Genomic DNA, 24,515 nt, shown 5'->3' on the forward strand with positions numbered 1-24,515 from the left:
CAATCAATCAGACAGTTAATAATTCAATTAATCAGTCGGTCAGTCAGGCACTTAAATCAGTCATCTAAATAACCAATCAATCAGTATATCAATCATCAAATTAAATAGTCCGTCAATGAGTCATTAAATCAAAAATTGTTATCAATCAATCATAAACAATAACAGATTAACCAGTCAGGCAATAAACTAATCAATCAAGCAACAACTAATTAAATCAGTCAGTGAACTAACCAGTCAATCAATTAATGAAACAATCAATCAGACAATTAATAATTCAATTAATCAGTCGGTCAGTCAGGCACTTAAATCAGTCATCTAAATAACCAATCAATCATAAAATTAAATAGTCCGTCAATGAGTCATTAAATCAAAGATTGTTATCAATCAATACATACCCTGAGTGCAACCGTCGTATACTCCGATAGTTTGGATACATCAACAGTCAACTTGCGCAATAGCTTTAGGAGCATGGCAGGTTGCATTTGTGATGTCAATGCGACTAAGAAATCGGATACGGCCTCACGTTGCCCCTTGGTTAGCATACGGTTCTTGGATAACCGATAGACCGTGTGCAGCGTGGCATCCAAGAGACTGGCATAATTCTCTGCCTCATTATAGAATTTTGAGTGCTTGATTAGCAATGGCAATATCGAGTTTCCAATATATCGATTCATAGCCAGTGCCATGTCACTTTCGGAGCCATCGCTCTTATCCAAAATGGTGGCAGTACGCAGATCTGGTAGAAATGCATCTTCGAGCAGTCGATAGAACAGATCTTGCGTCTCAATGCCATAGACACGTTCTAGGAACAGCACAATACTCTGTTTGTTATTGGGTAAGAGGCCCGAGGGCATATCCGATTTCGGTTTCTCCTCGCCGGGAGCTGTCTGTGTGAGTGTGAATTTTAGGCTGAGCACACCCTGAAGGTCTTCCAGTGGCACAAGAGATCTCAAAATAGCTCTAGCTCTCAGTGATTCGTTCTTGCCTTGCTCGATAACGGAGACGTCTGGGGCGCATCTACCGAGAAGGTCAACCAATGTACAATAGAAATTCAATATTGCTGCCCCTGTATCGATATAGTCTTCGTCTTCATCGCTCTCGGGTAGGGGATGGGTGAAATTGAGTCCGACAATTGTGCCTTCGGCCTCGTCTTGCATCTTACAGCGATCCGAAATGCGCTCCGACATACGATTCGCCTCGACGATTGCACGGAAGAGACCTTCTCCTTCTCCTCTTAGAGCCGGTCCCAAACATTCTGGACGACGGATAAGAAGACGAATGACAAGGTTCGCATTCTCCTCGACACTCTCGCCGTTAACCCAAACGCAATAGCGCAAAAAGTCCAAATATCTTTCGCCCTCGACGGGATCCCAACCCAAATCGGGATAACCCTTTTCCACAAGCTCCGAATTGCTTTGTAAGCCACATCTGGACAGGTAAACGGCAATTTTCTCCAAATAATGTTCTCTAAGTGCCAGAGCTAATTCTGTGTTCTCCATCAAACTCGAATATGCCACATCAAGTGGTGTCGAACCACGCAGACTGGGTCTGGCCAACAAGATATTTGCGTTATCCAGCAGAAAATCAAAGTGATCAAACATCGCCTTCTGGTTCTGACGACCCGTACGACAGAAATAGCAGAGGAAGCGACAACAGGCCACGACCATTTCATGGGATGTGTCCTTCTCCTTGGAGGGCACACCCTCGGCTCCCTCTGCCTGGGTGGGTGCATCGCTTTGGGCCTGCGCCCGACGGCCTAGAGTGTTCATCATTACGGCCATAACGTTCTCGTGAACGCGCAGAATTCGAATCAAATCTGGATGCTGGAAGAACGTGGCATTGTTGACCAATTTCCAGAGACGCTTACGCATAAGCTCCTCCTCTTCCTGACTCATTTGGACGGGCAACAGTGCACGTATTTGACTCAATCCAACCCACATTTCGGCGACATCATCTCGTGCCCGCGTGTTGATCACATAGGTCTTCTCTAGAGCTCGTACCAACTCTCCGACAGTATCGTATTGTCGTACTAGCAAACTGAACATTTCGCGTACCAATTTTGGATTCTCAATCTGTGATTCTTCAGCCCAGCTGACAATGGTTTTGATTAGAACTTTGCGGAAAACTTCTTCAGGTGTCTTTTTCTCAGGCTCCTCCACTTCCTTGGGACCCTCTTCTAGTTCCTTGACGGTGTTGATGAAACTATAGATTTTCGTTATGGGTCCCGTTTTGATCTCTTCGATCGCAGTTGCCTCGGTACCATCTGGCTCCTGCAGTGCATTCAGCGATACTTTCTGCATTAGCATGTCATGGAATTCGCTTAGGCGACTGCGTAAATCAAGGCCACATGTACAATTGTCCTGATCGTCAGACTCTAGGTTCTTAAAGCATAGAATCTGATTCATTTGCTCTCTGGGTGGACAACGGAATTCCTTTGTCTTTTTGGCCGCAACAGCACTTGGCAAGTCGGATTGTTTAATCTCGATATAACGTCGCAACTGATCGGTTTGTAGATCGCCCACAAAATCATGCGAGAATGCAATAATGCTTTCCACGCGATGTCGAAGTTGGGTGTCATATAAATGATGCAACAGATAGCACATCTGTAGCTTGGCTCCCTCGGCCATTTTCATCGTAAGCAAACCCTTTCGGTGTTCATCTTTTCCCTCTGAAAAGCAAATGAAATGAAGTGTGAAATTTAATTAGATAAAGTTCTCTATTCTCTCTGATATTCTTGAGTTTGCTGTGCTCTCTTTTATCCGTTTCCCACCTCTCTCGAACGTGACATCCCAAGTCTCTGGATCAACCATTACTAATAGTTTCTGAACGTCCTCGTCTGTAAGGACGCCCACTAACAGTAGGCGATCTGTTAACTTGATAAGGGGCCTAGAAATTAAAATTGAATGATCATTTTTTAACTTTCTTAAGTAGTGCCTTATTTCTGAATACTTACAAGAAGAGATTCTCATTTGTCCAGCCGATGGGATCGCGGTTATGCACTTGATTTATTTCCACAGCATCTTTAAGAGCTTCCATGACAAACTGCCTGACTACTTCTAATGGGAACTTCGGGGAGTACAACTGATCGATGTTGGGAATTGGTTCGCTGGAAACACTTGGCATACTAGATGTTGCAATCACAGGGGGTCTGAACGGTGGGAGTTGTTGTTGTTGTGATCGGTATCGGTTTCGGTATCGGTATCGTTATCGATTTGGTGGTGCATTGAGAAGAAGTGTTGGATCAGTGCAGGTGGTTGGTGGTTGTTTTGTTTTTTTTTTGTATTGATTGAAAAGTATTGGAAATAAAATGAGCTATGAACAATACGAATCAGGTACGATAAAGAAGCATTCATACATATGAATAATGTATTCGTATGCAAGTGAATACGAGTCGTGTGGATCTTAACTATAGAGGGGCCATAGAGAAGGTTACTTGGACCTGAACACACTTACGTGATTTCCGTCATGCGAAGCTGAGGACGCACAGATTCCGTGACAAGGGAACGCAGCGAGTGACGCATTTCATCTTCGGCATAGAGTTCCTTTAGATCCGATCCCAATGGTGTGATGTATTCATTTTTGCACACCTCCATCGTGGTGGCATGGGACTCCAGATGCAGGGCAATCAGCAGATCATAGAAACCCTGACGCAGTGGACCACTCATATACTCCGACCTGATCGCATAGAGAAGCTGCTTCTGATCAACATGCTGGCAGAGTGCATGGGCAGCACGGTAATTGGACTGATAGCACAAGGCGGCATAAAGTGTGAGAGTGTGAGCGTGGAACGACAACAGCTTGTCCATCTCAATCAGTTCCAAGATATCGATGCATCGATCCTCCTCCGGTATGTGCAGGGCCAGCATGGAGACGGGATCCTCGCAGAGCATCGACCAACCCCTAATGTCCGACAGCTTGAGAGCGTGCACCTGGAGAGATGTGTTCGGGACACGTGCCCATTGATGTGGGCGGAGGCACTGAACCTTCAAGCGAGGTGGCGATTGTGGATTAATATGCTTGTCACTCGTTGGCAACACGGCCGCCGACAAGGGCAATGTGGTTGGAGTTCGTCCCAGTTCAATTTGCAGAATTTCCTTGCTTGTCGCCTCCACAAATATAGCCGGGAACAGTTTCGTATCTGGTTCCATCATCCAGCGATGAGAGGTCTCTTTACCCTCGCAAGTAAAGCGAATTATTCCCGTTGCCGTATCCACAAAGCAGCCCACAAACATGCCCTGAGATGCACCTTTGCCCGACGCATCCTGAGTCACCTCATTGAACAGCTCATCAGCTCTTACCACGTAACAACTCTGACGATCAATTCTCTCGATGGGCACCTCATAGTAATCCTCAATATAAACAGATCCACGGCGTACTTTGTTTTTGTTGAACTCAAGACTGTGCAATTGATATTGGGTTGTTACCCAACCCACATACACATGCGTGGGATCCTGACCGGGGAAAATACGTACTCCATAGAAGTATTCGTTGATCAGCTTTAGACACTCGGCATCGAACATCTCATTGCCCGACGATTCAACTGGTGGCTGGCCCAGATTCGATGAGCTCAGCTGCTTTGGCCCCTGTGGTACTGGACTTGGCGGTATTTCGGCCTATTAAATGAATTTTCATATAATTAATAGGTCAGGTAATTTAAATTTCTAGTTTAGCAAGTTTGGTCAATTAGAAGGTCAAAATATGATTAAGTTATGGGTTTTGAAAGTTTGCGAATAGATGTCAAGGGACCAAATAAATTTTTATTAATATTTTTGTAATAAAAAGTTGTAGTACTAAATAGATAAAAATATCACTTCATTGAATATCGATTGAGTTTTGGCCAGGGAATCAAATCGAAACAAATATCGGTTCAGGTTTCAGTTCCGGTACGTCCCGAAACAACTATTTCGGTAAACAGAACTATTTCGGTATTTTCCTTTCGGTTCCGGTTTCAGTACCGGTACGTTCCGGTACAGCAATTAAATTAAATCAAAAAATAATTAAATGTTATAAAACAAAACTATGTTAACAGATTTGTACATACATACGTACTATATGTTCGTATTTTGTCGAGATAAACCTAACTTCAACCTAACTTTTTATAGAAAGCAAAATAAGCTAAATGATATACATACAAAAACAACAAACCATTTTTGGAAAAGTGTACCAAATGCTTACCGGTACAAACATTTCGGTTTTCGGTTCTTATAAGAAAATTTATTTTGGTTACGGTTACCGGATCCCGGGTAATCAAAATGAAACGGTTAATTTCGGTTAACGGTTCCGGTACCGGTTTCGGTATTTTTCCCTGGTTTTGGCAAAGTTATGCAATTTGAAAGCTTTTGAAAAATATCAAGTTTAGTATTAAAATGATGGACGAAAAAAATGTATTTTCAAAATGAACAAATTTTAATATAGATGCCAAATCAAGGAAATCGCTTGAGCTTTAATAAAGTTATGAGAGGTCAAAGATTATTAAGTGATGATGGACGAAAAGTAAAATGATAGTATCCAAAAATTTCAACAAAATGTAACTAATTTAATTAATTTTTTTTGGATTGTGGTCTTATTGATTTGAATTTAAAATTATGTGGTAATTTCATTTATTTTTTTCTTACGTTGTTGAGCCGCAAGGTTGGTGTCCTTGTTGTCATCTGCTGGTTAACCACATTCCTGCCATGGGCCACCGTATTTCGGCGCTCCAACGATGTGTCTGCTGTTCTGGCTCCACTTTTCTCACGGCTTTGATCCCGGGATTTCTTTGAAAAGAATTTGAATGGACTGCGACCACGCTTCTTTTTATCATCCAAATCGTCACCCAGTCCATTCATGTCCAGAACTGAGGATGAGCGCTGCATCTCATCCAAGGCAGCGGTCATGTCCGTCTCGAAAGTTATGTTGCGAGTTAAGGAGCCTTTGCGAGGTGGCCGAGAGGGTCCACCACGCATCATATGCTCTGCTTCAGGTTCCGTATGGTCATCAAAGTTGCGGGTCAATCCCTTGATGTCGTTCATATTGAAGCCACTCTTCAGCATATGATCCATATGTGCTGCATTTTGGGTTTGAAGCTGTGCTGCGGCTTCCTGTGCCTCACGCATTAGACGATACTGCCGGATCTTGATATCCTCCCAACGCCGCGCCTTCTCCTGCTCACTGATAAATTCGCTCATGCAGGTGACTGGCAGGGAGAGCCGCAAGAACTCCCAGTTAGCCTTCTCCATGGTCTCAAATGTGTTATGCGATATCTTCAAATGCGGCGGAGTATCCGCACCACCCGGAATACGGGTAACATCAATGCGGCAATCTGGCATCTCCTCTGTATTCTCGAATATCGGTTGATCCTTGGTATACCAATGGGTGACTGGCCGTTGCATATTGCTGTTAATGAAATTGATAATAGATTTGGAAGCTAGCAGACTTTTTAATTGCGGATACTTACACACAGAACGGCTCATAACCCTCCTGGAGGCCGCAAGTTGTGAAGAACTTAAGGGAATCAACATCTTGGCCATAAATTAGACGCGCCTTCTGGCCAACTCCCAAGGTACAGGCGGGCACAAAGCCGACACCTTCAGCGGTGACATCGGCAAATGTTGTCTCACCACCCAAGGCATCCATGAGGAGTTCTCCATTTAATGAGAAGCCTGTACAAATATGAAATCGTTTAGGAGATATTCTAATCGGTGGATCATTAACTAAGGTTATTTATAAGTATCTAAACGAAGCTGCTTTTAAACAAATTAAGAATTCCAATTAGGCCGAAATCTCCGCACTATCAAAATATGTGCGTACTCATCGACCCTTTGTGCCTTGACTTTAGCTATATAGAAATCAGAATTCACTAAAAAGTCGCATCGCACTAGAAAAAAAATAAAGTCCTATAAACTATAAACAAAATTCGTGCGTATTAAATTGGTTTTTTTTTTTTGCAACTCTTCTTTCGAGTTTTTTGGTTATTGCATTAGTTTAGTTTTCAAAAAAGCTGATTAAACAGTGTCAACTGTTAGCAGTCATGCCAAATTTTATGTAATATTTATTAGTACAACGGAATGAAAACGGAACATTTGCTGAATCCTTTAGTGATATTTTTGCTTTTTATGTACATGGTCAAAAATACAATAAAATTGATCCGATCAAAAGTATAAGTAAAATCGTTTAACTGGAAAAAGATTGGAAATTAATATGATATAATTATTTATATTTATTTATATTATTTTAATTAGCTATTAAGAAAAATAGATTTTATAAATACATTATAATTGTTTATCGATTGAAATACTATAATACTTTAGGATAATCTTGTAAACAGACAATTCGATATGTTAATTTAAACATTAGAGGATTAGTTTCTGATTTCCGGTATCATTCCTTGATTAGTATAAAAATTTCGAACTTAACGCTGAAGGTGTAACTACAGGCAAATTCAATTAATTAATAAGCTTTTTGAGATGAGCTGATGTGTCACCTTTTGCTCAGGTAGTCCTTCGACATTATGCGATTGTTAGGCTTTGTGTTTAAAGTAACAAAAATTGGGTGTTAGGGCATGGGACATTTGTTGGACTTAACAACAAAATAAAAAAAGTATTTCAAAAGTATAATAATGCAATTTTTTGTATTATATAACAAGAATTGGATCGGCATGTGTTTTTAATTTGAAATTTGATACCCTGTTTTAAACTAACATTGTAGTTCTTGTTTTTTTTTTATTTCTTGATCTGCAAGTATATAGGTCTTTTGTCATGGATTTGTGAATCATTTTGGAAATGCATGGTATTGTACTTAGCTGTCGTATAGCAGGGACCTGGTTGACATTTAGTAGATATCAAAAGCACGGATGTACAAATCTTTGTTTTTTATTTTTTGGGGTGTTTTACATTACAACAAACGAGCATTTATGTGCGTTTCTTACTAATTGTGTGATCGGCTAGATCTAAAAAGACTCCGACTATATCCCCAGGTCCACACTGTTTCCCGAAGGATTCACTGTTGCCACCGTAGACTTTCTCTTCCTAAAAATTGCAATATGTTTAATGTTCAAATTCAGGTTGGGCTTTAAATATGTTTGTGTGATATTTTCGCAGACCCATCTATATATATCGCCAATTGCTTTTTTATGTTGGTTAATGATCAATTATGAGAGTATCGCTAAATTAACAGAAAAAAATGATTAGATAACAAATTATTGAATGAATTGAGAAGAGTTAAACAAAATGCGTTCGATCAAAACGAAATTGTAATTGTAATAAAATAAACAACGTAGGCAACGTTGATAGTGTGTCTAGGGTCCTTACTGATGGTTTGCTCCTTAACATCGATGAAACAACCAATGACGTCACCAGCCTCATAGCGAACACCAAAGTGCTCAATGGATCCGGCGTGCATTTTGGTTACCTATAATCATGGGTGGGTTTTTTTTCAATTGATCTTCCATTAATGAGTACCTAGAGATGTGAGTTTCACATCGCATTACCACAAGGGGTCAGGTATAGCCCCTTGAACCGCTTAGCCCCGAATGCTTACGTCAAATTGTGTAACCCCATGATTCTGGCATACTCACATTGTGACCGTCAAAAGCCCAGCTGGTGTCCTCGCTGCCCAACATTGCGCCAGGATAGCAATCAGCTCGAGCCCAACCGACTCGCATCGGACCCGCTGTGAGAACCTCAAACTCAAAATACCATTTGCCGTAGGTTACGGCGTAGTTTCGTTCCACCCTGTAAGTTCGGAAGGCGGAGAATTTCAGGCGTTGTGCCTCAGCCAGCAAAGCCTCGGTGCCTTCTCCTGTGGGTGGATCCAGGACATAACCATAGACCAAAAGGGTGCGCACTGTTTCGGAAGCCGTGTCGCGATTCGCCTTCTTGATGGCTTCATCCACTTTGGCATAGGGCACCAGATGGGGACTACGATGATTCTCCGAGTCCTCGTTCAAACCGTACGTCCATCCTTGTTGAATCCTCTCGCGTGCCCACAAGTTATGTGTATTCTCGGCCAATTGATCCACCAGCTCCTCGAGCTTTGGTGACAGAGTCACGGCGCTAAGGTCAAGGGGCGCCGGCTTATAGCCATTGGCCTGCATGAAGATCTCGTTGGGCAGGCGAACGGGACGAATGCGTGCTGGGGGCTTGTCCATGGTGATGTAGTAACCCAAGGAAATAATTGTTCTGTGAATAAAGAGTGGCATTATAATTTTAGGTTAATAACTTAAATTAAAATTAAAAAAAAAAATGAATTGCTTATTTTTATTAAAAAATTGATTTTTAGTATACAAATAAGGAATAATAATTAAATTTATATTTTTAATTAAAAAAAAAAAGTATTATTTCTTGTTTAAATTTTTTTTTTTATTTAAAACAAGGGGGCTCCACCCCCTGCTCGCTTCGCTCGCGGTGAGGTGCGGCTACAGTCGAGCACGCTCGACAGTAGGATACCCTGAGCCCATGTACTCTTTTATTGCTTTTATTGATTGTTGCCCATTTTCAATGGGCTCAGGGTATCAAAAATTACACACGCGAAACTATGAACAACTTTCGGTTTTCTTAAATCACTGTGCTTATCACTGCAGACTACGTTATTAATGCCTCACTGAACTAATACATCACTCGATTACGATTACGACTTGCGATTTACCAATTTATCAATTTCTAATTAATTTTAAATAAGTGTATTTTATTAAAGTTAATTATATTAAACTTATTTAAAATTAATTAGAAATTGATAAATTGGTAAATCGCAAGTCGTAATCGTAATTGCTTGCAATCGTGTGTCAAGAGTAGCCACAAACTACAACTTTGCTCAGCCTGCAATCTGGCAGCACCAATTTTCCTCTCTCACTCTCTCCCTCTTACGCAACAAATTCAAGCCTGCCAAAGGCTGCTGCAGTACGCGCGAAATTTGAAATAAAAGGCAATGTCTAATTTTATAAGATTCTTAAAGCGGAAAATGCTAAGTTTTTCTTTACAACGATAATAAGCAGATACTTATTATATATATGTGTAAGGGATCGAAAATATTAATAATCAAAATTATTATTTTGCAGCTTTCAGTGCTCGGCAAAGATGCAAGAGTAGTGCTGCAAAATGTTCGCTATTTCTCTCATGCAATTTCATGCATAGCTATCAGCTTCTGCTGATTTTTGCCATGCAAAAATACATATTTATATATTAACACAATTATATTTTAATCAAATTGTATATTTGTATATACATAAATTATACATTAACATTTTCATTACATGATATCGATAATATTTTTGCTTATCGCTTGATTCTTATTTGGTACCCAAAAGAAAATGGGTACTTATTCGTTCTGTCTTTGTGCGCGCCTTGCATACAAACGTGAACATGCTCTCTCTCCCGCACGTTTGATTTGCCATGCAAATGTAATTATTGAATTAAATGTAAATTCCGAAATAACTTCTTTATTTATGGGTCAATCGCTTTGAAATTTTCAGGGTCGTTTAATACGCATACTTCTCAACTGATTGTTCAGTTAGGGAGTGCTATGTCAAAAATTGCGCCTGTAAATCGTTTTGTGCAATTTGTGGGCGAAGGGGGCGTGGCACCTAAAATTGGAAACAAACTTGACCTGCGTATGGTATCCAGGAACCTACATAACGAATTTGAAGTCTCTAGGTCATATAGTACTTGAAATCGAAACACAAAAGAAAATGGGTACTATTTCTTACTGTGTTTGTGCGCGCCTTGCATACAAACGTGAACATGCTGTCTCGCTCGCACGTTTGATTTGCCATGCAAAGGTAATTATTGAACTAAATGTAAATTCCGAAATAACTTCTCTATTTATGGGTCAATCGCTTTGATACGTTTAATACGCATACTTCTCAACTGATTGTTCAGTTAGGGAGTGCTATGTCAAAAATTGCGCCTGTAAATCGATTTTTTGCAATTTGTGGGCGAAGGGAGCGTGGCATCAAAAATTGGAAACAAACTTGACCTGCGTATGGTATTCACAGACCTGCATTCCAAATTTGAAGTCTCTAGCACTTATAGTATCTGAGATCGACGCGTTCAAACAGACGGACAGACAGACGGACAGACGGACAGACAGACGGACAGGGCTAGATCGACTCGGCTGTTGATCCTGATCAAGAATATATATACTTAATGGGGTCTGCCACCCCTCCTTCTGCCTGTTACATACATTCTGCCAAACACATTATACCCTTTTTTGCCCATTTTCAATGGGCTCAGGGTATAATAAAAAAAAAACGGATATAATAAAGTTCACAAGCAATATAATTTTTAAATTATAGTTCGGGCTCTTATTAAAATATGATTATTATTTGAAATCAAGGCTGCAAACCGGTTCTGAACCGAACCTCGTAAACCCGGTTCGGTTCTGCTTTTTAAACAGTCTGAACCGGATCATGAAACGAACCTTTTTAATTATTTACTTTGCGAACCCGAACCTAAAGTGAACCGCTTTCTAAAATAAAAAGTTCGGTTCGAAAAAAAAATAATTACATAATTTTAATGTTCTTCTAATATTACGGAATTGATTGAGACTTCGGATTAAAATAAGTCATATTTAATTCTTAAAATAAATTTAAATTATCATCAAAATTTGATTCTTTAAAAAAAATTTAATTAGCTCAAAATGTAGAGAAGAATTTATAACAATACGAATATTTTTGGTGTGAAATTGAACCAAGGTTCGAACCCAAACCTTGGGTTCAGGGGGTGTATAAACCAATTTACGAACAGAAGCAATGTCTTCCTCTATGGTTCGAACCGCCGAACCGAACCTTTAAATTTTTTTTTTGGAGGTTTCCCGCCGTGTTTCAAGTCATTGTAATTGATGTCAAAAAAATGGTAAAATCAATTTTTATAATAACAATGCAATATCGAAAAAAATCAGATCTGACATTTTCTTATTCATATTTGTAATTTCTTTCTGGTTTGATTTGAAGGATAGTATTATTACTTACTTCAAAGTTTGCACAGCCAGTTGATTGTCATAACGTTTTTCCGCAGCCGGCAATTTCTCGAATTGCGTTAGACAGGGATGGATACGATGATAGTCATCGCGATGCTCACCCCAAGACCAGCCAGCGTCGATCTTGTTCAAGGCCCACATTTCGTGTATATTCTCCGCCAGTTTTTCCTTGATTTGGTCCACGGAACTGGGCAAGGATACGCCTGTGGTATCAACAGGCTTTGGCACAAATGGAGTATCATCCTCGATGAGCCAGGGACCCGCCAATACATTCTTGCTTAGATTGCCAAAGTAGAAGCAAGGATCCAAGCTGAGTATCTGATGGGGCATCAGGCATTGAACGAGGGCCGAGAAGCCCATGGGTGGGGCATATTTCAAACGACCATGATCACCGCCAAAGAGGAAGCGGCAACTCAGTTTCGATGAGCAACTCATCACGGGGAAGAACATGCCGTCCAGGTTAAAGTCGCGGAAGCAACCACGCACTTTGGCGCCGTTGAAGGTGAAGGTTATGACAGGCACTGAGAGATCTATGGCCACACCAACGACATCGCCCTTTCGTATGTAAGGCTCCTCTGGTTGGGAATCCATGACTAGAGACTTGCGTCCTCCAGTCCACAAGAAGGCGCCATCGAAGCCAAATGAGTAGAGATCATCGCCGACTCCGTTGCCACCCCACTTCTTGCCACCGCCCGGATAGGGTACATAGCCCGAGGTATTGGCCCATCCGATGCGTAGATGGGGCATTATGTGTGTGGTCTGCTCAATGTGATCCATGGTCACCTCGAAATACCATTTCTGGTACATGGATGAGCCATCGACTCGTCCGACGAATATATTTGGACGAATGCTGGCCACATGATCGACCAGCAATGTCTGCAGCAGAAGATTCTTGCCGGGCAGCAGAAAGTCACAAATGTTGTTCTGTGAGGAACGGACCGCAACTCCATTACCCACACACAGAGAGCACAGGACATCGAGAACTTTGGGATCACGTCCATGTTTCTCCAAAAGCGATATAATCACTTTAATATGCTCATCTCGCATCATGTTCAGAGCTTCCGGAGAATCGATGAGCACACAGTGAAGCACATCCAACATTCCAGATCCTTCACTGGATGCCTGCGAGCCGAGACGGGAGAAGAGCCAGTTAAGGCGGTTGCTGTTCGCAAACTGGGCACAATTGGTGTGGTTGCCCTTGATGATGGCTGCCAATAGTTGATACAAGTATGTTGAAATTAGATCCCAACTTTGGCCAGTCTCGTCACCAGCAAGAAAGCTGGCTAGGAAGCCCTGTGAGGTTATAATGTTGATTTTGTCAATGGCCTCGAGTATAAGATTGAGTACGCCCTCCTCCTGAAACAGATCCTGGCGATTTCTCAACGCACGGAAACGATTCTGTTTCTCCTCGTGTTCTGTGGACATAAAAAATAAAAACAGATTAAGCGTTGAAGGAGTTTCTGGCTATGATTCATGCTTACCCATATCGTCTTCTGGTTGAGAGAAGTAGTTGATTAAGTCCTCCAGACACATGACCATTTCGTTGAGGTTGACTTTTTGAAAAAATACAGAATGTCGGCGATTGGATTGCAAGGTTTCCAGGGCGCTGAAGGAAGAAGGTAAATCGTCAGTCTTAATTTAAAAGTTTTTTAATTTTAAAATATTTAATTATTAGCTTTGTTATGGTAAATCCTTTTAAAAATATGAAACGTTAACGTTAAAAGATCTTCCAAAAAAAAACGTCTTTACGAGGTAAAAGTCTAGTGAAGAAAGTCTTTTCGTGCCCCTAAATTTCTGATTGTCAATTTTGGGACGCACGATATTTAATTAAGTACATGATTAATTAAAAAAAAAGGATTTTCGGTCGGTATATAACTTGATCTGGTCGGACTGTCGTAGGAAATTCACTATGCATTCTGTATGGATTGCAAGTCGCCATTCGCACCCTTCGTGCTGCTTTCGTCACTAGCGCGGACTGCCGTCCGAAGTGCTAATTAAATTCATTATGAGATTTTGACATAGACTTACGTGATAAACTGAGTAAAGAGACTGCTGCATTTACGAATGACACGTGCCGTCTTCGATTCCTCCTCCTGTGATCTCGAGAAGTCCAGGCAATCATCCATTTTACCTTCCTCATGCAGGATGGCCTGTTTCTCCTCCACTTTGCCAACGCCCTTCTTTTTCGTTTCGTAGCTCTTGTAGCTGAGCCACAGGCTTGATTCACAATGCTGTACGATGACAGTGGTGTCACCATACTTGATGATCGGCGAACCGATTATTTCTAAGTCTTTGTCCTCGAGCACTTTCTTTTCGTCGTCTTTTTCTTGCCTCAGGCAGAAAGTCGTCGTTGCAATCGATGCCTCCTCCTTTTTGACCAGAATCAGCTCGTTGCTTTCGTTAACGCCCAAATAGCGTCCCGTTGTTATATGACGTATACGCATCGGATGGTACCAGTTTATAAAGCCGCCCGTCCACTTTGTTCGCGCCAATTCCAGACGCCACAGAGATCGTGCCTGCGCCATGACCACTCCACCCTCGTATATGACAATGCTGGGGATATAAAGGATTTGGGTTAGTATTCACTTTATATTAATCAGGGAATAATACGACAACTAGACTGAAAGTAACTCTATCTAAATTTTTTAAGGAAAAGATATCGAATAAAACTTTTAGAGCCCTAAGATTCTCTAAAGAATAAAATTTTTATGAACTCGTTAACTAAATATAATAATCCGTATATTGCTATGAATAAATTAATCTGATTATAAATTTTTGATAAATAATATTTTATAATTTTAAGGAATGGTAAATATGTACCGAAAACGATACGGGTATGAATGGTATAGTCGAGTTCCCGACTATAAGTTACCTGTTACACGTTATATCAATGGTATCTATGAATTTTAAATGCTTGCTTCGTTTAAAACTTTAATGCAGCTATATCTATAGTTATATTTAACAGATTTATATGACTGGAAATATTAAAACTTAGTATTCCCCACGATCATTTCCCGATTTTTTGAGCTCATTTTTAATTTTTAATTAATAAAATAAATATAATATTTACTGCTTACATTCTTATGATTGCTTTGTATATATTCAACTAATTAAGATACAGTTTAGTGGGATGACTGGCAATATTAAAACTTAGTTTTAACCAACAAAAAAAACATTCTATCCTGATAACTGTGGGTATAGTGGAGCATTTCCCGATTTGTTGAACTCATTTTATGTATTCAATTAATAAATATAGCTCTGATCTTACTTTTGACCTGCTTCACGGCCCCAGGTGCTGGGTATGGTCAGGCACTCGTCGCCGCCATGGAAGAAACGTAGGACATCACCACCGAACACATAGCCGACATACTTCATACGGGAAATGCCAGTGCCGTAGGGCTGGACAGACCAATGGGTTACATGGAAGCTGGCATTCACAATGGATTGCTCGTTTTCCTTGGTCGTATGGAGATACCGCTCCGTGGCAACGGATACCAGAATTAGATCATCTCCCACACGAACCTTTTCACCTTCAGAACGTTGCTTACTGGCCGGATGAACTGTCCACCAACAGGCTTCTCCCTGGCTATGCTCCTGTAGACCCACATCAAACGAGAGCTTGTCATTTGATGACGAAGTTGACAAACAAGCCAGGTACTGCAAGAGATAAATGAACCCAATCAGATACAATCTATATACATAATGAGACTAACTTACCATATCGCTGTTGTGGTGCCTCAGAAGTATGGCATTGCCATAGAGTAGAGTTCTATGGCCGGATCCAGTACCTTTACCCTAAGAATTATCAAAGTAATTAATAAGTGTTGTCCCATATATATATGTCAAACAGATTGGGGTCTAGGGACTATGCTACATCATTCAAAACATGATAGGTACTTTTAAAATATGCCATTCCAAATAAAAAATAGAGTATAGTACAGTTGAGTTGTCTTAAGTTAATTGTGAGTGCGAGTACTCGATCCGTAGTGTAAGTATGTAATTCATTGTGATAATGTTAGATGAGGTAACAAAGAGAAATACAGTCGATATTTGTGCTTGATGATGAACTGAATCCTCGGTCTCTTTTGCCTCAAATCGTTGTGAAAACACATATACAGAGAGTTACGCATCTTAGAGCTGAATTAAATAGATTAGACTAGGCTTAAAGCTCGCTGGACGAGACAGAGAAGCAAAAAGTAGCAATAATAGCAATAATAAGTACTACGACTACATATTATACCAGAGATAAAGATAGAATTAAAGAGAAAAGTAAAGATTGTTTTAGAATAAAGATAAAGAGAAAGAAGCGCGATTTGTATTTTAAATCAAAAAAGATACCATTTAAGAACGTTCTGTATACTTACAACTTGACTATCCTGTTGTGTTTATGTATAAGAAAAATTTTGAAAAATAACGAAAAACGGAAAAATTTATAGGTTACAATTTGTGTAAATAGAGAAATGTGAAAATAGTACGAGTATAGTGAGTTCATGCAGATAGGATAAAGTGTGAAATATATGGCTGTTACGGTTCATACATTATATCTTATAAAAGGTCTCATTTAGGTTCAACTGGAAGTGGATAAAGGGTATGGTAAAAGTAGCGAACCACATAAATACGTAAGGATTTTGGATAACCAAATATGTTGAGGAGCTGATTTTAGAAATTCTGAATAGATAGATGGATATATGCAATATATGTATGTTTTCGTGCATATTTCCGGATATATATATATATTTATACTTATTTATCATGCTGATTACTTCAATTCGTAATACTTACAGTCTCTGATCCAGCCGCTGTCACGAGTTCCTGTAGAGCTCTCACGGATAGAGCTTGCTCAATGACGAAAACGCATTGGGAGAGATCGGGAGGTACATTCTTATCGGCAATATTTTCGAGGAAACAATGCCGATTACCAAATCCCTCGGCGGCCAGACAGACACGTTCTCCCGTCGCTGTACAGGAAAGCGTGACCATATCTTCCTGTAAATGCCGACATCATGTTATTATTATTCATCGACTAGTGTTAATGGTAACTTGAAGACACCACTTGACTTTAATTGGTCTGAGAACTTGTGCCGTTTGCTGCATGACATTTCAAGACCCTTTTGGCGTTGCCAAACAATGCATGCATATCATCTAAATACCAATTGGCAATTGGTTATCCAACCGGCCTCGATGGTCAGTCGACCAAAAACTATGTACACACACACACACACACACACACACACACAACTGAAACATGGCCGAATGAGAAAACGAATCGATGAAGGGAGATAGTTGGTTGGCTTGCCCGACCTTTGACCCCGACCCCGACTGAGTCCGAACCCGAACTCAAACTCGAAATCGAACCAATTGCCAAGTCAGATGGGATTGTGGCCAGAATTGTTGTGTGTAGTCACAGTTAAATGAACGGTAATGGATTTCGAATCGAGCAATTTACATAATTTAAATACGAATGAAAAGCCAAGTCCTGTTGTCCTTTAGAACTGACAATCGGCTGCCCTGAAACTATTTAAAAATGAGAAATGCAACCACAAGGATCCTACACAACATGAATTGTGCAGTGTGCCATGAATCAATTTGCATTTGACTTGACATCACTTTGGGCAAGTGTTTTGGCAACCTTGCATTTTGATTTTGGCCTTGCAATTGGTAATTGTAACTTTTGGTAAGCCGACATTAACATTAAGATACTCCCGCTTCTGGCTATCATTATAAATTTGATGGAATTACCTTTGAGCGCAACATGACGTCCAACAACTAAAGTGAAATTGATCCCCAGGCGAAGTTGTTTCCAGGAATAAAAAAAGCCAAGTCCCAAATCCCAATTTGCAGTCCCAATGCCAATGCCACCGAAAGCTTAGCCTCCAGAGATCACGAGTGTAGACAACAGACAAGACGACACACACAAGAAATATGGTTGAAGTAGGTAAACGGTTACAACTGTTATTTTAGCCTATGTTTTGGGCCATATTTATTGAATTCCACGCTAAGCAGAAGTCGGGGAAATAGAAGTGCTGCGGGCAGCAGCAAAGATATGCTCATCATATGGGACTCCGGGTGAAAGCCGAACCCGCTTCATGCCTAAACATAGCACAATGTTTATTTATTGCAACAAGGTGGCAAATGTTGACCTCGTTGGCCCCTAATGGGATCATGGCCGACACTTTTGGCCAGAGGGTTTGCCAACTGCTATACATAACTTGTATATATTTACACATAATGACTGTCATTTTCGTAGCCAGGTGTAGGCATTGATATATTGATGCAATTGTCAGCTGATGTGTTCATCTGTGCAACCTCCTTCCCCGCTCCACAGCTCTCGCTCTCTCCCTGTCTCCTATTTCCCCTCCCATTCCATATGCTCTGTTCATGTAAAGTTAGGCAACAAATCTGTTGAAAGCTTTAAACTCAACTGTGATTGAAATTGTGACCTGACTTTTGTATTTATTGGCAGCTATAAAGAAAGCAAGCGGTATGTAAGGATGTAAGGATGCTAGCCCGACGACGACCATAAATAAATGCAATACATTCCTATATAAGTATCCTTTATGGAGTATCCTTCGTTGAGCTCTAGCTCTAGCAAACGCCTCACATCGTTAGGCACTCTTTCTGACTCTTTCTCTCTATATCCCCCTTTCTCACTCTCGCACTCTGTGTGTGTGTGTGTGCTTTATGATAGCAATTGTGTGAAATCCCCGTTATATTTTATTGACTGCACGTAATTGATTTTAGATGATTTCGTTTGCTTTCCAGCTTTGTTTTTTTTTTGCATTTGTATATGTACAAATGTATGTTTGGGACACTTACCGTTCTCAGGAATGAAACATCATCCTGCTCGGAGCCACCTTCCGCTTCAGCCATTTTGCTTGGTAACGCAACAACTGCCGCGCCCAATCAAAATTTTATTCAATTTTACTTGTTGTTTCCGAAATATTTCGAATATTTGTTTATTTGCCCCGGTACTCAAACTGGTCTCTGTCATATAAAAGAGAGCGAAATCATAATATTTATCTGCAAATTGAAGTTTTGGAATTCATTTGAAGTTCTGCCTATATAAATGTCAATATTTTACATTCCACCAGTGTTCATGATCCGTATTAGCCATAATAGAATATAAATTTAGTGAACTGTCTAACGAAATATTTTTCACTTAAAAGCTTTCAAATCAAGTTTACATTTAAAGGAGAAATTCTTTTCTTTCTAATTTCGAAACTATTTTCTTGTGCAAATTTTTGGTATACATTTTATTCAATTATGTTCCTATTCCTTACCTACATATGTGTACTCTAGTTTAATGACAATTATATAAAAGAAGCATTTGTAGAATATACACGTAAATTAATTTAACTGTCTTAAGAAATATTTTTCATTTTATGTTTCCAAATAACTTTTACATTTGATTTAGAAATTCTGTTCTTTCTAAATTTAAAACTATTTTCTTGTGCAAATTTTTGGTTCATATTTTATTCAATTATGTCCCTACTCCTTGCGAATGAATAATTTAATTTAATGAAAATTATCTAACAGAAGACATTTTTATTCGGTAGTTTTAAGTTTAAAAATTTATTTATATGTTATAGTAAAATTAAAAGAATAAAACAACTACTTGTAGGGCTTTAAAATTCGCAAATATTAATTAAAATAAATAAACAAATATCAATACAGAATATATAGATAATTAAAAATAATATCCATAAAAAAATCTTAATTCAGTTAAATATTGAATCTCAAAAACACTCGTGGAGTATTCATAGTATTTATCTTTTAATACATATTAATGGCTTGAAAATATTTAAATATTCAATTTAGATATTGAATCTAAAAAACACTCTTGGAATGCTCATTGTGTTTATCTTTCAATAAATTTTAAAGGCATGAAAATTAAGTTATTACTATTGAAAAGTATTATTTTTAAGTAAAAAGAAAAGATAACACAAAATAATTTAGTTTTAAGTATTTTGCTTGTCTGAAAATGAAATATCTAATATGCATAATTACAAAGCATTTATTTTTTATTTAAATGATATGATTTAAATAATATGCATCATTCAAGAGAATTCATTTTTTTTTTTAAAAATAGTATCAAAAATTTTTTTTCTTATTATTCCAATACATTTTCCTCTTCTGACAATTAAGTAACTAATATGGCTAATTGCAGAGTATAAATTAAAAAAAAAACAACTCAAATTTATTTTCTAACATTTCGTCAAATTCCAAATGTCCATATACAAATAAATATATGTCAATGGGTAAGCTATCGAGAGAGCAATTTTAATTTCTCTCCTGTTTTCTTTCTCTCTCTCTATTGCTCTCTCAGTCATTTGCTCTCATTTTGGCGAGCACCGAGGGCTCGTCGGCTTTTAGTTGGCCATTTGCTTTGCTTGCCAAGTTCGCCCAGCTGTTTAGCCGGTTTTTGTTTGTCGCGTTTCTGTGTCATTTGTCATTTTTCATTTTGTTGTTTTTCACTTTTCGCGTGGTTTGTGGTTCACTTGTGTGCTTTATGTGTTGTCTATACGTATGTTTAATTGTATAAATAGCTATATTATATTTTTCTGGGGGTTTGCCAAATTTACTGCAAATACTCGTACATCGGATGTTACGTCTATATATCTAATCATATATAAATATGTAGTATATATAGATTATATTTAGATATATAATAATTCCTAAATGACAATTAGCACATAAGAATTTTGAATTTATTATTAAATATATACGATATTCATCGATTATTTGACGTTTTCAGCAGTACGAATAATAAGTTGATGGGTATTATTATTTGTTGTTTTTTAGGAGTTTTGTAGGAGTTTTATTCGTAGAATTTTGGCGGCCATCAGTAATCCAGGGTCCGATGGCACGCAATGATGCGTCGGATTAGCATAGTATTAACATAACCCGGCACTTGGAACTACTCGTAGTATATTACGATACGAATAGTTTTAAAATTATATATTATAAATATATCACTTCTTTCAGTTATTTGGCCGATTGAAAGACATTTTGGCTTGCCAGCAGTTCGGCGTGTTTATTTTTGGTTTCATCGGCGCACGAACACGAAACCGAAGCATTCACGAGCGCACACATATCCAAAAATATCACACGCAAAGCCCTGGGCAGCACAAGAAACTAGCACAGAAACAGACATTTTTGTACAATTTGTTCATATTTTCCGTAAATTAATTGCATTTCTTATGCAATTCCTTTAATAATCATATCCCATCAAATGGAACAACACACACACACGCGCTGGAAGTTCACTGCGGCACGTTTGAGGGCAACTCAATGGATTTTCCACGTTTTCCATGAGTCTCACACTCATTTATATATGTACTTTTATATATATGTATATATATACTCGATGCGCCAACGGAACAACAGCAAAACTTACTTTTCGTGTCGATATTACTCTCTAGACTGACGAGCACGATAGAAACGCGACTACGAGAATGCCGATGGTCGGTTTGCCGATTGCCGAGTGCTGTATATACTGAATATACTGCGGCACCAAAATGTATACCACTGCACAGTGGTTCGAGTACACTGATAAAAAAATGTTTTAAAATCATGATTTTGTTCTTAGAACTAAGAGCTTTGGTCTAAAAAAACATAAAATTCTTAAATTAAGTAAAAAAAATAAAAATGATTTTTAAATGTAAAGTTTTTATTTTTTTTTAATTTCAATTTGTATAGATTTTGTTTGTCTTGGTAATTTTATAAATGGTTGATTCGAACTGAAGCGGTTTCTCTAACCAGAGATCCTCGAGGCCACCATTTATTTCATATGAAATAGTACATATTTATACTTTCCAAACAATTTAAGATTTTTATTCTTGCATTAAGAACTTTGATTTTTTTTTTATCAATTATTTTTATTAATTTTTATTAGTAATATGGTTTTAAAATGTTCTTATTTTAAGAACAAAATATTTAAGATGAATGTTCTTGATTTTAGAAGTTGGTCTTTTTTTCAGTGTATACACAATCTTTATGCGCTAATCCACAGCAAGTTGATTTCAGTGCTTTTCAGCACACTGTTATTGCTCTCTCTCTTTAGCTCTCGCTCTCTACTTCTTTTGATTGAAGTGGGTAAAAGTGGGACAATGTGGTGCTTTTGGGCGGCTGGCAGCTTGTTGCTCTGCAATTTCTGTAGGCTCTGCGAGGAGCCCAGAGGCTCAATGTGAGGAACAGCTGTTTGGGATGCGAGTCCACTGACTTTGTGTATATCTAAATATCTATATATATATATATATATATCTGCATCTGTATCCGTATATATTAAAAATAAACATCTTTGAAATAGTTTGCTTGTACTTGTTTTTAAGTAGTACGTGTATCTGCCATTGATTGTTGAACATTTGCCAAGACTGAGTGGACCATGTACCATTAGAATTTGTAATGGGCTGCTTAAAAATAGATATATACACTTGTATGATAGATAATTGCATATGTACGAGTATACTAGAAATGAGTTAAATGCGTTTCATTCAACTTGAACTTGCCAAAAACTGTCATCATCAGATAAATGTAGAAACGACTGTCAGCTTTTAATGAATGAAATCAGAACAGAACAGAACAGAGCAGAACGAAGGTCGTCATTTTGTTATATTCTATGTAAATGACTTAGTCAGCAGACTTGAAATTCAATAGAGATGTATTCAGTTGGAAGAAGTTGATAGTATAAGTTTTCGTCTTGGCTTGTTTCATTTCACAGTTCCGAGTGGAGGCTATGAGGAATGAACAGGATGCGTAATGTGAATTATTGTGCATTTCATTGCAAATCCTTTCAAGCGGCTTGACTACGCCCCCATCATTCTCATCATCTCAAGCCCGCTGCGTAGATAAACATTGAGCCAACTTTGAGCATAAATTAGCCATGTGTGAGCAACCGAAAGGTGTGGGGTGTCGGGTGTGCCTTGTGGGTGTAAGTGTTGTGTGAGAACCCCTCTTTCCTCACTGCCATGCAACGATAAAGTACTGCACATATTAAAATCTTCTTTGCCACGAAATGAATTTTGAATTTTGTGAAAATACTAAACAAAGGCTGTCAAAGAGAGACAGAGATAGAGAGAGAATCCTAACTGCTACTCTGTGTGGTTTATCTAAGCCGCAAGAAAGGATTTTGCGATGCGTGTTAGCATAGCGGACTTTGTTCTAGTTTTTCATATCCCCCTTCCTTCTACTGCTACTACTGCAGCTGCCGGAACAAATGCGTAACTCGTTTCCAGTTGGCTAATGCGAAGATATAACAAATTGTTTATGCAAGCGAAATGTGATTTCATTACGTATGACTGAGACTGTGGCTCAAACTGCAGCACCGCAAATTCAAGAATTCGTTTAGTAAGTGAATTAACCGAAACCTTTGCAAATTTGAATTTAACTCTTCATTTTTCAAAAAACAATTGGGGTGACCTAATAGTCTAATAAAATAATAAATAAATTTATAGAAATAGTTGTTTGCAAACAAAAAAACCCAGTGGGAGAGGCTATAGTCGAGATCCCAATCTTAGGATACCCGTTACTTACTTCAATGCATAAAAACGTTCTTTAAAGAAAATACTTGTTTTGCTCAGCAAACTTTAATTCGCCATAACTGCCGTTCTACATAATAATAGATAATACTGAAAGATAACGTTAATTACTACAAAAAACGTATTGAAAGCTACGGGTGTGGTAGTTTTTCGCGATTTGCGGGGGCGTAGGGGTGTGTGGCTTACATTTGAAACAAACTTCATCTGCGTGGGGTATATAGAAGTCTGTGTTCCAAATTTTTTTAATTTATCTCTTATAGTCTCTGAGATCCTTTTGTTCATACAGTCGGACAGACAGACAGACGGACAGACGGACAGACGTACAGACACATATGGCTATATCGACTCGGCTATTGATGCTGATCAATAATATATATTTTATAGGGTCGGAGATGCCTCCTTCTTTTTGTTACATTCCAACGAACACAATATACCCTTTTACTTTTTTTTAAGTAACGGGTATAATAAAACGAAAGAAATTAGAGCTAACTACTAGTAGTTAAGTTGTGAACTGAAGATTGTTACTTTATGATTTCCAGAAGCTATTTGAAATCTACAACACTTACAAAAAAAAATGTCCTGAACATTTTTGCTATATATTTACAATGACAAAAAAAAACTTTTTGTCAACCTTTCACACAAAGTAAGCTATACGCACAGAGACCCATATATGGCATACCATTTTTTTCCCCTAATGCATAGAGACCCATATATGGCCTCGCCAGTTTTTGCATAAAATAGTGCATATGAGGCTTACCTCACAGTTAAATTATATGTATACTATATATAAAAGAAAACTTTTTTTCCTTGTAGAAATTGCAAATTGCAAATTTCATTCGAATACCATCCAAGTTCACTTTCGCTCACCCACGAGAGGCGCAGAAATAAAACTCATAAAAACACGAAACTAAGCAAAATAAGATTTTTTTTACATTTTATTCTAATAGGAAACAGTGCAAAGATAATGGCCAATAATAATTTACTAACTAACTAAAATAAAATTCGTATAAAATTAAAAGCAATATA

At 38.5% G+C, this 24,515-nt stretch overlaps 1 protein-coding gene across 1 annotated transcript in view; it reads right to left on the reverse strand.

Annotated features, from left to right (window-relative positions):
• Window positions 1-21,440, reverse strand: part of LOC117784538 (ryanodine receptor) — a 33,929-nt gene extending 12,489 nt beyond the window's left edge. Inside the window, exons 1-17 of the mRNA XM_034622294.1 lie at window positions 21,350-21,440; window positions 18,769-18,936; window positions 16,735-16,938; window positions 16,317-16,328; window positions 15,670-15,747; window positions 15,221-15,609; window positions 13,981-14,505; window positions 13,434-13,558; window positions 11,945-13,367; window positions 8,555-9,158; window positions 8,289-8,388; window positions 6,437-6,641; window positions 5,616-6,375; window positions 3,454-4,613; window positions 2,954-3,148; window positions 2,771-2,886; window positions 396-2,668 (exon numbers count right to left, since the gene is read on the reverse strand). Of these exons, the coding sequence (XP_034478185.1) occupies window positions 396-2,668; window positions 2,771-2,886; window positions 2,954-3,148; window positions 3,454-4,613; window positions 5,616-6,375; window positions 6,437-6,641; window positions 8,289-8,388; window positions 8,555-9,158; window positions 11,945-13,367; window positions 13,434-13,558; window positions 13,981-14,505; window positions 15,221-15,609; window positions 15,670-15,747; window positions 16,317-16,328; window positions 16,735-16,938; window positions 18,769-18,822 (8,223 nt within the window). The 5' untranslated portion in view covers window positions 18,823-18,936; window positions 21,350-21,440. The remainder of the gene's footprint in view (window positions 1-395; window positions 2,669-2,770; window positions 2,887-2,953; window positions 3,149-3,453; window positions 4,614-5,615; window positions 6,376-6,436; window positions 6,642-8,288; window positions 8,389-8,554; window positions 9,159-11,944; window positions 13,368-13,433; window positions 13,559-13,980; window positions 14,506-15,220; window positions 15,610-15,669; window positions 15,748-16,316; window positions 16,329-16,734; window positions 16,939-18,768; window positions 18,937-21,349) is intronic.
• Window positions 21,441-24,515: the final 3,075 nt, after the last annotated feature.

The sequence above is a fragment of the Drosophila innubila genome, assembly GCF_004354385.1.
Source record: "Drosophila innubila isolate TH190305 chromosome 2R unlocalized genomic scaffold, UK_Dinn_1.0 1_C_2R, whole genome shotgun sequence".
Classification (NCBI taxonomy): Eukaryota; Metazoa; Arthropoda; class Insecta; order Diptera; family Drosophilidae; genus Drosophila; species Drosophila innubila.